The sequence below is a fragment of the Bos mutus genome, chromosome 6, assembly GCF_027580195.1.
Source record: "Bos mutus isolate GX-2022 chromosome 6, NWIPB_WYAK_1.1, whole genome shotgun sequence".
NCBI classification, from domain to species: Eukaryota; Metazoa; Chordata; class Mammalia; order Artiodactyla; family Bovidae; genus Bos; species Bos mutus.
Window position 1 is genome coordinate 83,231,606 of NC_091622.1, and position 15,669 is coordinate 83,247,274.

A 15,669-nucleotide genomic window follows, 5' to 3' on the forward strand; every position below is an offset into this window, starting at 1 on the left:
AGACCCACCACAGCCAAAAATTAATTAATTAATTAATTAAAGAAAATAAAAAAGAAAGCAACTCAAACGATACACTCAAAAACAAGATGGGGACTTCCCTGGTGGTCCAGTGGTTAAGAATCCAACTTGCAATGCAGGGGACGTGGGTTCAATCCTGGTTGCAGCACTAATATCCCACATCTTGCAGAGTAACTAAGCCAAAGCACCATAACTACTGAGCCCACATGCCACACCTAGAAAGTCTGTACACCACAACTTTGATGTAAAGAAGATATGACAAAACACCCCCTGTGCCACAACTAAGACCCAATGCAGCCAAATAAATCTTTAAAAAAATTTAATGATCAAGATGATAAATTTTGTTTTTATCACAATTTAAAAAAAGGGATTGTAAGCTGACAATGGCACCCCACTCCAGTACTCTTGCCTGGAAACTCCCATGGGTGGAGGAACCTGGTAGGCTGCAGTCCATGGGGTTGCTAAGAGTCTGACACAACTAAGCGACTTCACTTTCATGTTTCACTTTCATGCATTGGAGAAGGAAATGGCAACCCACTCCAGTGTTCTTGCCTGGAGAATCCCAGGGATGGGGGAGACTGATGGGCTGCCGTCTCTGGGGTTGCACAGAGTCGGACACGACTGAAGTGACTTAGCAGCAGTAGCAGCAGCAGCTGACAATAACACCTACCTTATTAAATTTATCATCATACCTCATGTGCTATGTATTATTCCCCATTTTAATATGAGTAAACAAATTCAGAGTACTATTTAGCCTCCAGGGTCACCCAGCTAATGGCACACCATGGATTTACTACCAGGTCTGTCAGACTGTAGACTCCTTTATGCTAATACTGCTTTCTATAAATGATTAAATAACAGAGACATTTATTAAGTGTTGAACAAAAATAATTACTTTGTACATATAAGAGACATTACCCAGAAGGATTAGGATTTTTCTTCTTAGCCAGGTCTGCTTCATTGCTTCCCAATGACTCATTCTGGGAACCACCAGAATCTTTAGCACATGAAACCTTCTGTGCTTCTGAGCTGCCTTCATTAGCTCTCTTCTGCTTTTTATATGGAACAGCTTTTTTTCCAATATTCTTAGATGACTGCTTTGTTTTTTCAGCAGGTGGTTTTTGTCTACTGTTATGATACACTGACAGTTCATTTCTTACTGAAGAATTACTAGAAAAAGAACCTACAGGATTAAATGATAACGTAAAGTGAGCATACGTTTGATTATCTGGCTCACAAAAATATCAGTATTATTTATATTTTTCATATAAACATATACATGCACCCCAATCTCATAGTAATCTATATTTGTTTTCAAGTTAAATTCATAAACTATTCAGCTCTTCACTTTATAGATTGTTGTTGTTGTTGTTAGTCTCTAAGCCATGCCTGACTCTTCCCAAGATCAGGGTCTTTTCCAGTGAGTTGGCTCTTTGCACCAGGTGGCCTAGCATCAATGAATATTCAAGGTTGATTTCCTTTAGAACTGACAGGCCTCATCTGCTTGCAATTTACAGATACATGGACCAAATCTTTTAAAACGATCACAAATTTTCAAAACCATCCTCTCTGGCTCTGCCCACTATAATAACATCCTGGTATTTCCCCAAGGTCCCAGTTTCATCTTCTCACTCTCTGTGTACTTTTTTTGAAGGATCTATCTATACAGAACTTTAATTACTATCTATATTCTGATATAATTATTATCTACATGCTGATATCTATAATATTGACCTACCACTCTCCCCCAAATCTGCCACTCTAGTTTTATTTCCTATCTTAATGAAAAGTGTCACTACCTCAGATGATATATAAATCATCTGAGTCTCCTGCCCCCAACCACAAGCAATCCTAAATCCTATCACTATACTTTCTTTTGAATTGAAGTCGCTAAGCCATGTCCAATTCTTGTCACCCCATGGACTACAGCCCACCAGGTTCTTTCAGCCATGGGATTTTCCAGGCAAGAATACTGGAGTGGCTTGCCATTTCCTTCTCCAGGGGATCTTCCCAACCCAGGGATCGAACCTGGGTCTCCAACATTGAAGGGAGATTCTTTATCGCTGGGCCACAGGGAAGAATGCTTCTCAAATCCTCTTCTTTTAAGCTCTGCTGCTTGTCATTAGCAGGGACCTTTATCATTTCTTATCTGGATTCTTAAAACAGCCTCTAAACTGATATCCTTTCTCTACCCTCGCCATTCTTCAATCCATCCTTTACACTGTTTTAAGAATCATTCTTAGAAAACATAAGTTGAACCACTACAATCTGGTTAAAATTTTTTAGTGATTACCCATAGTTTAAGGATTAAGTTCAAATACGTTTGAGTCAAAGTGAGTGAAAAGTTGCTCAGTCATGTTGGACTCTTTGTGACCCTATGGACTGTAGCCCACCAGGCTCCCTCCATCCATGGAATTTTCTAGGCAAGAGTACTGGAGTGGGTTGCCATTTCCTTCTCCAGGGGATCATCCTGACCTGGGGATCAAACCCGGGTCTCCCGCATTGTGGTCAGATGCTTTACTGTCTGAGCCATCAGGGAATCCCCAAATATGTTTAATTCTAATTTATTACTACATCTAAGTGCTTTTTCATTAAGCGTAACTCAACACTCTTCTCCAAACAGACAAATCAAAAAAGGCAGCAGTACTGAACTATTTTCATTCTTCCAAAGCACTGATCTCAAATAGTAGTCCAGCATCACCTGGGAATCTGTTTGAAATGCAAATTCTCAGGCCTTAGCTCAGACCTACTAAATCAAAATTTTCAGAGTAAGATCCTGTAATTTATGTTTTAACAACTCCCCTAGGTAATTTTGACAAAATAATTTTAAAAGGTTAAACTCTCAGCACCAGATCTCTACACATACTTCTGCTTCAAACATTCCATCCTCTTTCCTCACCACAGCCAATCACTTAGCTTGCTCCTAATCATCCCATCTTCAGGAAGCCTTCCCTACACCCCAAGGCTAAATTAAGCAGCTCCTTCTCAGTCCTTTGATAATGTTTATCATACATCTTGATACATGCGAAGAGCCAACTCACTGGAAAAGACCCTGATGCTGTGAAAGAGGGCAGGAGGAGAAGGGGACAGAGGATGAAATGGTTGGATGGCATCATCAACTCAACAGACAGAAGTCTGAGCAAACTCTGGGAGACAGGGAAGGACAGGGAAGCCTGGTGTGTTGCAGTCCAGGGGGTCACAAAGAGTCAGACACGAATGAGCGACTGAACAACATACAGCTCATTGTTTATTTACCACTCTCTTCCAGCAGAATGACAATCATTTAGACCAAGACCTATCTTTATATTCCTAATGTCTAACAGCAGGGGCAGGATTGTGGTAAAGCAAGAGTAGCCTAGGGTGGTAGATAATTTTTCCCAGTTTTATTGACACACAACTGACAGATATCAGTTATATATCAATATATAACTGACATATACCATAACTGACCATGCAAGTTTAAGGTGCAAAACACAATAATCTTACATAGCATATATTGCAAAATAATTATCAGAGGGTACATCTTAAAAATTCTCATAAAGAAAAAAATAAAAATTCTAACTAGGGTGTAAAATTTAAGAAGGTGTTTACTCCAAGTTGAGCTTCCCTGATAGGTCAGTTGGTAAAGAATCTGCAATACAGGACACCTGGGTTCATTCCCAGGGTTGGGAAGATCCCCTGGAGAAGGGAAAGGCTACCCACTCCAGTATTCTGGCCTGGAGAATTCCATGGACTGTATAGTCCATGGGGTCACAAAGTGTCTGACACAACTGAGCAACTTTGACTTCACTTTACTCCAAGTCAGTCACACAGCCCTAAGATCAAGAGTCTTCTTAAATTTCCCATTCTAGGTTGCTCATTTGCCTGGCCCAGCCTAACACCATGGGCACACAATAAATGTTTCTTGCGTGAACTACAGGCTGATCAAGAGTAAAGAAATATGGGTTCTGTTGTTTCAAATCCTAGCACAAAGGTCTCTGACCTTAAGGGGAACGTATGCTGCTTTTCTATGCTTCAGACTTAGTTTGTTCTTCCATCAGATGAAGGAGTTTGGACCAGGTGATCTGTAAGCATTCCTCCAATTTTGTGACCACCTACTTGATCCCAGCATGTCTCAGGACTAATACATGTTTCAAGCCTTTTTTGGTAAATTATGGAGCTCAAGCATGCTTATCCCAGCTTTGTAAGATTTGTACTAATCCATATAATTACACATTCATTTACCATAGTACAGTTTCCAGCAACCTGAGGCAAAAAGATGAGTTCTCCAAAGCAGTAACAGTAGTATTTAACATTTTAATACTAAATATATGCCATTTAATACTTATAACTTAATGAGGTAGAAGTAATGGTAGTCATATTTTAAAGAGTAAGAAACTAAACAAAGTAATCTACTCAAAGTTTACCTTCAACATTTATCCTCCCACCATCAACCCCACCAACCTACTTCTAAGTGTTGCCACGTACTCTGCCTTTACCTTTTCACATGATAATGTCCTTGCTTCAATCTAGAGCTAACCCTTTTATTCCGGGGTAGTCCAGACACATTCCTTGCCTACACAAGGACTGTGATCCAGTACCTTTCTACACGGTCATTTTAAAGAGCAGATGAGCTGATCTACTATCTTGCATATTAAAAAAGAGAGAGAGACCTTCTCTTGACCCCACATCTGCCATATCCCTTTTACTGTCTCTTTGGTCTCACTTCCAAACTCCCTTGAACCTACCTCAATCAGAGACATTTGGTCTCATCATTCTACAAAAATCAATTTTATCAAGGTGATAACAACCTCCATGTTGTCAAAATCACACTGTCAATTCTTAGCTCTCATCTAATTCATGCCATGAGCAGTATTTAAAATAGTTCCTCACCTCATCCAATATATCTATACTGCTGGTCTTCCTTCTATAGAATGTAAGTCATATAACAGCAGCAATTTTTCATTTTTGGTCTTATTTTTCCACAGTTGTATCCCTATACCTAGAACACTGTATACGATAAAGCTTCATGAATATTTTTATAATTAATTGATTTAATATTTCTATTGATGATCCAATTTAATTTTTTCCTCATGAGATTTTTCTCAAGCAAACAGGAATATAAATCAAACACAGAGCCTCTGTAGAATGAGTATGATTTAAGTAAAATACTTACTCTGCTCTGATTTTACTACCCACCAATTAGATGGGCGTCTAGAAATTCTTCGACTTCTTGTGACAGTTGAAGTTAATTCTTCAGGTTCAATTTTGTTCTTCTTGGATCCACTTGAAAAATGCTTCTTTTTGCATTCCTTATCTTTTTTCTGATTCTTTTTATGAGGAACATTGGTGCTACCTTTCTTGCTTCCTAAAATAAAGAATAAAAATAAAAATCTACTGAACCAAAGAATATTCAGAAAACCACAGCCAATTAAAAAAACAAACAAACAAAAAAGACCTCTCAATTATAGAAACTTCTTAAATTTATCCTATGGACTTCTTTTTTCTTCTGTTTTTTTAAAAGTCACACATTCTCAAAATCTACAACTTCCTCTCAGCTAAATGCAAACTTTGCACATTGCTTGATAAGCAACTCCTGAGTCAAAAAGAAAAGTATGGTATGTAAAGGAAAAATGAAATATATGACTCCTTCCACTACTTAAGAAAGTCCCACGTAAGAAAAGGTTAACCACTGCTTTTCTGTTTTAAAATAATTCATGACTTTAGTCAATCTAATTTATGGAAGAGAATACTTAAAGGAAGTTATCAATAAAGATATATTTCCTTCCTGAAGGGAAAAAGAACATATCTTTGAAAAGAATTTAAAGAGGAAAAAGAATTTAAAACAAGAATGAATATGGAAAGCAACAGAAAGTTAAAGGTGTCAATAGTAGTTTCATTTTACTACAAAAGCAGGTAGAGAAGAAAAGATCTAACAAAAGGGACAGATGCATTCTAGTTTTGTTTTTGAGACTGACAACCAGGAAGAAGGGGAAATGAGAAATACAGGCTATTTTAATACAAACACTGCATCTATAATAAAATGTGTACAACCACCAACCTGAGTTTAACAACGGAAAAATTTTTTTTCAGAAAGAGAATTAAAACATTAGATGTTATATAATGAAAAATTTTCTTGACCACCAAGTCAATCAAGAAACCTGCATTTTTAAGTTTCTGACACAAATACTTCTATGAGATCCAAAGAAATTAAAATCATTATCAAGTAGGAAACTCATATAGTAAATAAACTGCATAAAAGTATATAAGATCAGGGGGAGTGGCCAGATGGCAGAATAGGAAGATCCTGAGCTCACCTCCTCCCACAGGCATACTAAAATTACAACTACTATTTACAGAGCAAATATTGATGAGAACAATTTGAAGGCTAGCAGAAAAGACCATCTACAACTAAAGACATAAAGAGCCACAAGACAGGTAGGAAAGGCAGAGATAAGAGACAATCAAGACCCAGGGTGGGAAACATACACACAGAAGAATAATTACAATTGCATGGTTCTCCTCAGGGAGCCACACAGGTCTGAGTCCCACACTGGGCTCCCCTGCTTAGGGTTCCTGCACCAGTAGACAAGCCCCCCTAAAGTTTGACTTTGAAGGCTAGTGAGGCTTACTTTCAGGAGAATCTGAGGGCTATAGCAAATACAGATGCCACTCTTAATAGGCAAAGGCAATGTAATTAAAATGGCAAAATCTCCAACACTCCAAGGCCCAAGGCAGAAGCAGTAGTTTGGAAGGAGCCTGGGTCAGAACCATTTGCTGATCTCGGAGAGCCTCCCAGAGAGGCAGGTAGTAAGTGGGGCTCACTGGGGACCCAGATGCTGGTTGCAGTCATTGTTCTACCACAAGGACACTGCTGTCAGCAACCACAATTTTGGATTTTTGGAATCTTCCATCTAGCTTACTAGAGCTTCCCAGTGGTCAGTGGTAAAGAACCCGCTTGCCAATGCAGGAGTCGTGGGCTCAATCCCTGGGACAAAAAGATCGCCTGGAGAAGGAAATGGTAACCATTATTGGCAACTCCAGTATTCTTGCCTGAGAATCCCATGGGCAGAGGAGCCTGAAGGGCTGTAGTCCATAAGCTCAAAAAACAGTCAGATATGACATGGCAACTATTAATAAAACAACAACATCTAGCTTACTAATACCAGAACTCCCTCCACCCACCGGTAGGTCAGCATCAGTCCTAGGACAACCCAGGCCAAGAAGCCAACCCAGTTGGGACCCAGCCCTACTTATCAGTGGGCCAGCATTAGCCTCTGGGCCTCTGGAACCCCACGACCAACCATCAGGACTCATCCTACCCACCATCAGTCTGACACCAGCTCCAGGAATCCCAGGGCCTTGTAGCCATAAATCCCAGGATCCAGCTCTGCCCATGTGTGAATTTACACCACCTCCAAAACACCCTGTACCTCACAGCCACTGGTATAAGGAACAGGTCCTGCCCACAAGCAGGCAACATCAGCCCCAGGCCACAGCCTTGCCCACCAGCAGGCCAACACTAGCTCCCAGACCCCAGGCACCACAACCAGCCACCCCAGGACCTGGCTGAGCCCACCAGCAGCAGCAGCCTCCACACTATGCAAGGCCAAAGAACTGAGTAGGGTACAAGCCTTCCTATCAGCACTTTAAGTCATCTTTATTACCTATAGCATATAACACTGTTTGGTATAGAAGCTCTCAAAGAGACTCCAAAATAACAAGTTCAGCTTAAAGCCTATATTTCACTAGGCAATGATATTGATAAAACTGCTACCAAGCATGAGCAGTTTTAGATACTACCTAAATTTTGATACTTAAAATGTGGCTCACATCAACTACACTAGCATCACCCAGGATAGACTGTCTAGAACAACAGAATCTTGAGTCCCACCCCAGACCCACTAAATATTTATTAATCAATATTTTAACAAGACCCTCAGTGAATTCAAATGCACATGCAAATATGAAAAACGCCATTCTAATTGCTTTAGTCATTCTCCCAGTTAAATCTGATTAGGAAGTAGAGGGATAGAGGATAAAATGAGTGAAATTCTGTCATGAAACCTTATAGCAACATCACTCTCTGATTCTATTTTCAGAAAGTTATAGGATTTGGCAATACTTTAAATTCAGAATGAAGAGAACTGATTGATACTGATAAAGAGAACTGATTTGTGCTTATAAAGGAGTAAAAGAAGACTATTTGCCTTAACTATATTGTTGTTGTTCAGTTGCTAAGTCATGTCCACCTCTTTGGGACCTCATGGGCTGCAGCACGCCAGGCTTCCTTGTCCTTCGATATCTCCTGGAGTTTGCTCAAACTCATGTCCATTGAGTCAGTAATGCCATTCAACTATCTCATCCTCTGCCTCTCCTCCTGCCCTTAATCTTTGCCAGCATCAGGGTCTTTTACAATGAGCTGGCTACTGACATCAGGTAGCCAAAGTTTTAGAGCTTCAGCTTCAGAATCAGTCCCTCCAATGAATATTCAGGGCTGATTTCCTTTAAGACTGACTGGTTTGATCTCCTTGCTGTCCAAGGGACTCTCCAAGAATTTTTTCCAGCACCAGAGTTGAAAAGCATCAATTCTTTGGTGCTTAGCTTCTTTATGGTCCAACTCACATCCATACATGACTACTGGAAAAACCATAGATTTGACTAGATGGACCCTTGTCAGCAAAGTGATGTCTCTGCTTTATAATACACTTAAAATATGATTAAAATTTGTCATAGCTTTTCTTCCAAGGAACAAGTGTCTTTTAATTCTGTGGCTCCACAGTGATTTGGGAGTCCAAGAAAATAAAATCTGCCACTATTTCCACTTTTGCCCCATCTATTTGCCATGAAAGTGATGGCACTGGATGCCATGATCTTAGTTTATTGAATGTTGAGTTTTAAGCCAGGTTTTTCACTCTCCTCTTTCACCCTCATCAAGAGTTTCTTTAGTTCCTCTTCACTTTCTGCCATTAGAGCGGTATCATCTGCATATCTGAGGTTGTTGGTATTTCTCCCAGCAATATTGATTCTAGCTTGGGATTCATCTAGCTTGGCATTTTGCATGATGTACTCTGCACATAAGTTAAAAAAGTACACTGACAGTATACAATCTTGACCCACTCCTTTCCCAACTTGGAACCAGTCCAAGGCTCTAGATGTGGTTCTAACTGTTGTTTCCTGACCTGCATACAGGTTTCTCACGTAGCAGGTAAGATGGTCTGGTATTCCCATCTCTTTAAGAATTTTCCATTTTGCTGTGATCCATACTAAGGCTTTAGTGTAGTCAATGAAGCAGATATTTTTTCTGGAACTCCCTTGATTTTTCTATGTTCCAATTTGTTGTACAGTTGATCAGTTGTGTCCGACTCTTTGCAACCCCATGGACTGCAGCATGCCAGACTTCCTAGTCTTTCACCATCTCCTGGAACTTGCTCAACTTTATGTCCATTGAGTCAGTGATGCCATCCAACCATCTCATCCTCTGTCATCCCCTCCTCCTCCTGCCTTCAATCTTTCCCAGCATCAGTCTTTTTCAATGAGTTGGCTCTTCTCATCAGGTAGCCCAAGTACTGGAGCATCAGCTTCAGCATGAGTCCTTCCAATGAATATTCAGGGTTATTTCCTTAGGATTGACTAATTTGATCTCCTGGCAGTCCAAGGGACTCTCAAGTCTTCAGCAGCACAGTTTGAAGGCATCAATTCTTCAGTGCTCAGCCTTTTTTATTGTTCATCTCTCACATTCATACATGACTACTGGAAAAACCAAAGCTTTCATTATATGGACCTGGATGTTGGCAATTTATCTCTGGTTCTTCTGCCTTTACTAAATCCAGCTTGTGCAACAGAAGGTCTCGGATCACATACTGTTGAAGCCTAGCTTGAAGGATTTTGAGCATTACCTTGCTAGTATGTGCTGCTGCTGCTGCTGCTGAGTCGCTTCAGGTGTGTCCGACTCTGTGCGACCCCCACAGACGGCAGCCCACCAGGCTCCCCCGTCCCTGGGATTCTCCAGGCAAGAACACTGGAGTGGGTTGCCATTTCCTTCTCCAATGTATGAACGTGAAAAGTGAAAGTGAAGTCGCTTAGTCATGTCCAACTCTTTGCAACCCCATGGGCTAGTATGTGAAATGAGCACAATTCCATGGCAGTGTGAACATTCTTTGGTATTGCCTTTCTTTGAGATTGGAATGAAATCTGATCTCTTCCAGTCCTGTGGCCATTGCTGATTTTCCAAATTTGATGGCATACTGAGTGCAGCACTTTATCATCATCATCTTTTAGCAACTAAAATAGCTCAGCTGGAATTCCATCACCTCCACTAGCTTTGTTCATAATAATGCTTCCTAAGGCCCACTTGACTTCACTTGACTCCACATTCCAAGATATCTGGCCCTAGGTAAGTGACCACACCATCATGGTTTTCCAGGTCATTGAGACCTTTTTTGTATAGTTCTTCTGTGTATTCTTGCCACCTCTTCTTAATCTCTTCTCCTTATGTTTGGTCTTTGCCACTTCTGTATTTACACTGTTCGGTAATTATACTGGATCAGGCACAAAAATTTTTATTAAAAAAAAATAGAATCTACTGTACCAATATTGTGCTTAATAAGGGTATCAACCAATACTTTCAAGATGATGAGAACAGGAAACACTACAAGCTACCACAAAGCAAAAACTTGTAAATAAATAACATCTTTTAGGGAGTAGGTATAGAAAATAATAAAGAGTCAATTTACAAAACACCAAAGCAAGAATGAGAACTTTCAACATAGCTGCCACTATAAGTTTGAAAAATTATTTGCACAACAGCATGAATTTTCACTGATGAGCATAATTTTCCAGCACGTGGATTTCCATCCACGTCTCTCTTCTCTAACTCCTTTTATTTATGTCTTTCCTTCTAGTTTTTCCCTTATGCGTCTCAAAAATACCCTCAGGAACTGCTTTAATAAATGAGAGGTGCTCATGATGACAGAGATTACTGTCCAATTTCATTGAACTGATTCAAAAAAAGAAAAAACACCAATGTGAACAATGATTTAAAGCAAAAGAATATGAAGAGGAAAATGCTACCATCAAAGATTTATTCAGACAATGATACAAAAAAAAAAAAAAATCACACAAAGTAAAAAAGAAACCAATTAAGAACACCATTTTGGAATCCACCTCCAGATCAATAAAGATTAGAGAATGAATGCAATAAAAAGGAACGTATATAGAACATTAAGCTGATATATGAAACATCTGGTAATATGAAAAGAGGTGACTTAGAACTGTGGGGACACAAGTCATAAGCAGGGCAATAGCTAGGGAAAAAATGTGACTACTGTAGAAAATTTTGTATATTTACATGTACAGGAATAGGATTCTGAAGATGGGGCATGTTCAGATAAACACAGCAAGAGTATTCATCCAAAACAGAGAAATATTTCTGTCACTGCTGATAATATATTCCAGTGAGCCACAGAAATGATACAGCAAAGTGGTTTTAGGAACAGGAAAGATATAGATCCTATTCTTCTGGAGTTTTCAGTCCAGACTCTAGAGTACAAGACAAATTCAGCATTTTCTTATTATGTTTGAAAATGAAGACTGCTTTGGAGCAGATGTAGGAACATACAGGGTGAGTGATAATAATCAGGAAAGTAATATTTAAACTTAGTATACAGCTAGGTATGGAACCCAGAGTATATTTTATTTTCTAAGTAAAAGGAAGAGCATACAAAAAGGCCCACAGCTCAGAAAGTGGTCTGTTCATGAAACTGGAAAAAACTCATTATAAACCAGCCCAGGAGACAAATGGGAGAGGAAAGAAAAGCAAGGGTATGTGCATAAAATGCTAAAATAATCTAGGAGATTAATGTAACTTGGCCAAGGGGTGTAGCAGCAGCAATGAAGGGAAATAATAGATTCAAAAGCTACTAAGGAAGAAGTCAAAAGACTTACTGACTTTATACAGTATGCCAGGTAAAGAAAACAGGAGTTAAAGATGAATCAGATTTCTTTCTTATTATGACTCTGTTTATGAAGATACTGAAAACTGGCAGAGGAAGAAGTTGGGAGGAATTTAGTTCTCAATATGTTGAGTTTGAGAAGTCTGTGGGACAACAAAAGTAGAAAAGTTAATTGGCTCAATCCAAGTCATCAGTTTAGGCATTACAATTATGTCAAGTGCCTTGTGAATCAAAGGAAAATTATTTTCAGAATTAGAATTATCTCCATATTTTTAGTCTTTGAAAACGATATGGTTGGTAGAATAATGACTTCCTAAAGATTCACCTGCCCTAATCACAAAATCTGTGAAAATGTTACATTACATGGCAAGAAAGTTTAGAGACGTGATTAAGGTAATAAACCTTAAAATAAGGAGATTATCCTGAATTATCCCAGTTGGCTGACTCCAATTAAAATGAGAAGGCTAGCATTGCTGGTTTTGAGACTGTAAGAGGACAGCCATAATTTAAGGAATGCAGGCGATTTCAGGAAGGTACAAAAAGCAAGGAAATAGATCCTCTTCTAGAACAACCAAAAAGGAACAAAAACCTTGTAAACACCTGGATTTTGACCCAGTAAAATCCATTTCAGACTCCTGACTCACAGAATGGGAAGATAATATGCGCTGTTTTAAACCACTAAGTACACAGTAAGTTGCTATGAGAGCAAAAGAAAATTAATGCACAATGCTATATTAATTAACCAATCTAGATAAATACAAGTTTTATATACATTAAAACTAGTGTACAAAATATAGCAGGTACTCAATACAGGTTTAACATTTTTAACTTTTTTTTTAAGAGTATCGTGCAAGTACACTTTCTTGATGCAACGTTTTTCACTAAGAAATTATAAATATGCATCTTTCAAATTTTGTGAATTCATATTCTACTAGTTTTAAGAAATATGCTTTCTTGTAATGTTAACTATCATCCTCAGTTTAGTCAGATTCTCCATATAGTGTTTTCTTAAAATGACCAAATGCTGATTAGAAACTGAAGGAAACAAAAAAATAAAGAATAATTCCAATAAAAAGGATATGGTACATGTCTAACACTTATAAGACATCCATTAAATAGGTCATTTTCCTTCTACTGTAAGCAGAACTTGTCAAATATGCAAAGGCATATATAGGCAAAACTGAAGTCTGACAACTATTATTTCAGGTAATATAAAGTCTATGTTATAGACAATATAAAAAGAAAGCTAAAATAACTGAGTGTATGCATGAGCTTAGTCGTGTCCAACTCTTTGCAACCCCATGGACTGTAACTCGCCAGGCTTCTCTGTCCATGGGATTTCCCAGGTAAGAATACTGGAGTGGTTTGTCATGCCCTCCTCCAGGGGATCTTCCTGGCCCAGGGATGGAACCCTTGTCTCCTGCACTGCCAGGCCGAATCTTTACCAGGAAGATCCCCAGGGATGGAACCCTTGTCTCCTGCACTGCCAGGCCGAATCTTTACCACTGAGCTACCAGTGATAACTATATTAAAGAGGATTTTTTTTAAAAGATTAGCATAAATATTGAGCTTTTAATATACTCTCTCTTTCCTCTATACTAGCAATAGAGTACAGAAAATTCAGGCACAAAACAATTCCACTTAAGCATTAAAAATTTTCACCTTTTCAAAACTTTTTGATGTAACAAAAAATATGGGCTCTAGGTTGAGACAGATCTTAAGATTAATATTTAACTTCTTTTGAGTGTTATCTCTTATTGGATAGGATTGTCAAGGATTAAGCTGTATTTCACACATATAAAGTGCAAATAAATCTGGTGAGTGTTTTCTAGTCCATTAACTATTCTGGAGAAAGTTCTTTCTGTAAGAAATACCTTTTCTATTATGGAAAATGTGATACACTTTATCCATTTATAACCAAAACTCTTCAAAAAAGCAGGCACAAAGGGAACATACCTCAGCATAATAAAGGCCATATATGACACATATGACAAAGCCACAGGTAACATCATACTCAACGGTGAAAAGCTGAAAACATTCTCTAAGACCAGGAATGGTGAAAAGCTAAAAACATTTCCTCTAAGACCAACTCTCACCACTTTTATTCAAAAGTTTTGGAAGTCTTAGCCACAGCAATCAGAGAAGGAAAAGAAACAAAAGAAGTCCAAACTGGAAAGGAAGAAATAAAACTGTCGCTGTCTGCAGATGACAAGATACTATTATGGTGGTGCAAAAGTAACTGCGGTTTTTGCATTGTTGAAATTTGCTATTTGATATTAGAATATAGTCTTAAATAAACATATTTATGTTATATATCATTTTAATGCACATTTCTATGTCTTTTTGCTAACAACTTATTACTAGTTGCTGATTATATTATTTAAATAGACTATGGAAATGATGTTAGACAAAAAGCAAATTCAAGCAATTTTCTTATTCAAGTTTAAAATGGGTTGCAAAGCACCAGAGACTACTCTCAACATCCACAACACATTTGGCTCAGGACCTGCTAATGAACATACAGTGTGATGGTGGCTCAAGAAGTCTAGCAAAAAAAAAAAAAAAAACAAAAAAAGAAGTCTAGCAAAGGAGATGAGAGTCTTGAAGATGAGAAACGCAGTGGCCAGACATCAGAAGCTGACAATGACCAACTGAGAGCAATCATTGAAGCTGATTCTCTTACAACTACACGAGAAGTTGCCGAAGAACTCAGTGTCAACTCTACGATCATTTGACATTTGAAGCAAATTGAAAAGATGCAAAAGCTCAATAAACAGATGCCTCATAAGCTGACTGAACATTTAAAAAAAAAAATCACGCTTTGAAGCGTCGTCTTCTCTTATTCTACACAATAATGAACTTCCTCGATCAGATTGTGACATGTGATGAAAAATAGATTTTCTACAACAACCAGCAACAAACAGCTCATTGGCTGGACCAGGAAGCTCCAAAGCACTTCCCAAAGTGAAACTTGTACCAAAAAAAAGATCACAGTCCATGTTTGGTAGTCTGCTGCCCATCTGATCCACTACAGCTTTCTGAAGCCTGACAAAATTGATACATCTGAGAAGTATGTTCAACAAATTGATGAGATGAACAGAAAACTGCAATGCCTGCTGCTGGCATTAGTTAACAGAAAGGGTCCAGTGCTTCTCTACAACAACGCCTGATCTCACGTTGCACAACTAACAATTCAAAAGTTGAATGAATTAGGCTACAAAGTTTTGCCTCATCTGCCAAATTCACCTGACCTCTTGCCAACCAAATATCACTTCTTCAAGCATCTCGACAACTTTTTGCAGGGAAAAAGCTTCCACAACCGGCAGGAGGAAGAAAATGCTTTCTACGAGTTCATCAAATCCTGAAGCACTGATTTTTTTTTTCTTTCTTGAAACACAGAATTTTATTTGGAAACCATTTAAAGTAGAAAAAACCCCTGTCAAGAAAGACCAGGTGGAAAATGGTTTCCCAATAAAATGGAATTTTAGGACAACAAAAGTCTAAAAGGCTACGAAAGAGAAATAGCACCACTGTTATTTGAAAAATGGTAGTTACTTGCATTTTTTGGCATTGTCATTCACTGAATCTGAGTTTTCCTCTGAATTCCACACAGAGTATGCACTACATGTAACAGTTTTATCATAAAACACCTGCTTGTTACACACATTTCAGGAAAAGCTACCACCAGAAACAAAAATCAATATAAATACAGGGACTA

At 38.5% G+C, this 15,669-nt stretch overlaps 1 protein-coding gene across 3 annotated transcripts in view; it reads right to left on the reverse strand.

The window, feature by feature from the left end:
• Positions 1-15,669, reverse strand: part of CENPC (centromere protein C) — a 93,435-nt gene that overhangs the window by 35,529 nt on the left and 42,237 nt on the right. For all 3 annotated transcript variants that reach the window (XM_070372474.1, XM_005892890.3, XM_070372473.1), the window contains exons 9-10: positions 5,174-5,365; positions 937-1,201 (exon numbers count right to left, since the gene is read on the reverse strand). In XM_070372474.1, coding sequence (XP_070228575.1) covers positions 937-1,201; positions 5,174-5,365 — 457 coding nt within the window. The remainder of the gene's footprint in view (positions 1-936; positions 1,202-5,173; positions 5,366-15,669) is intronic.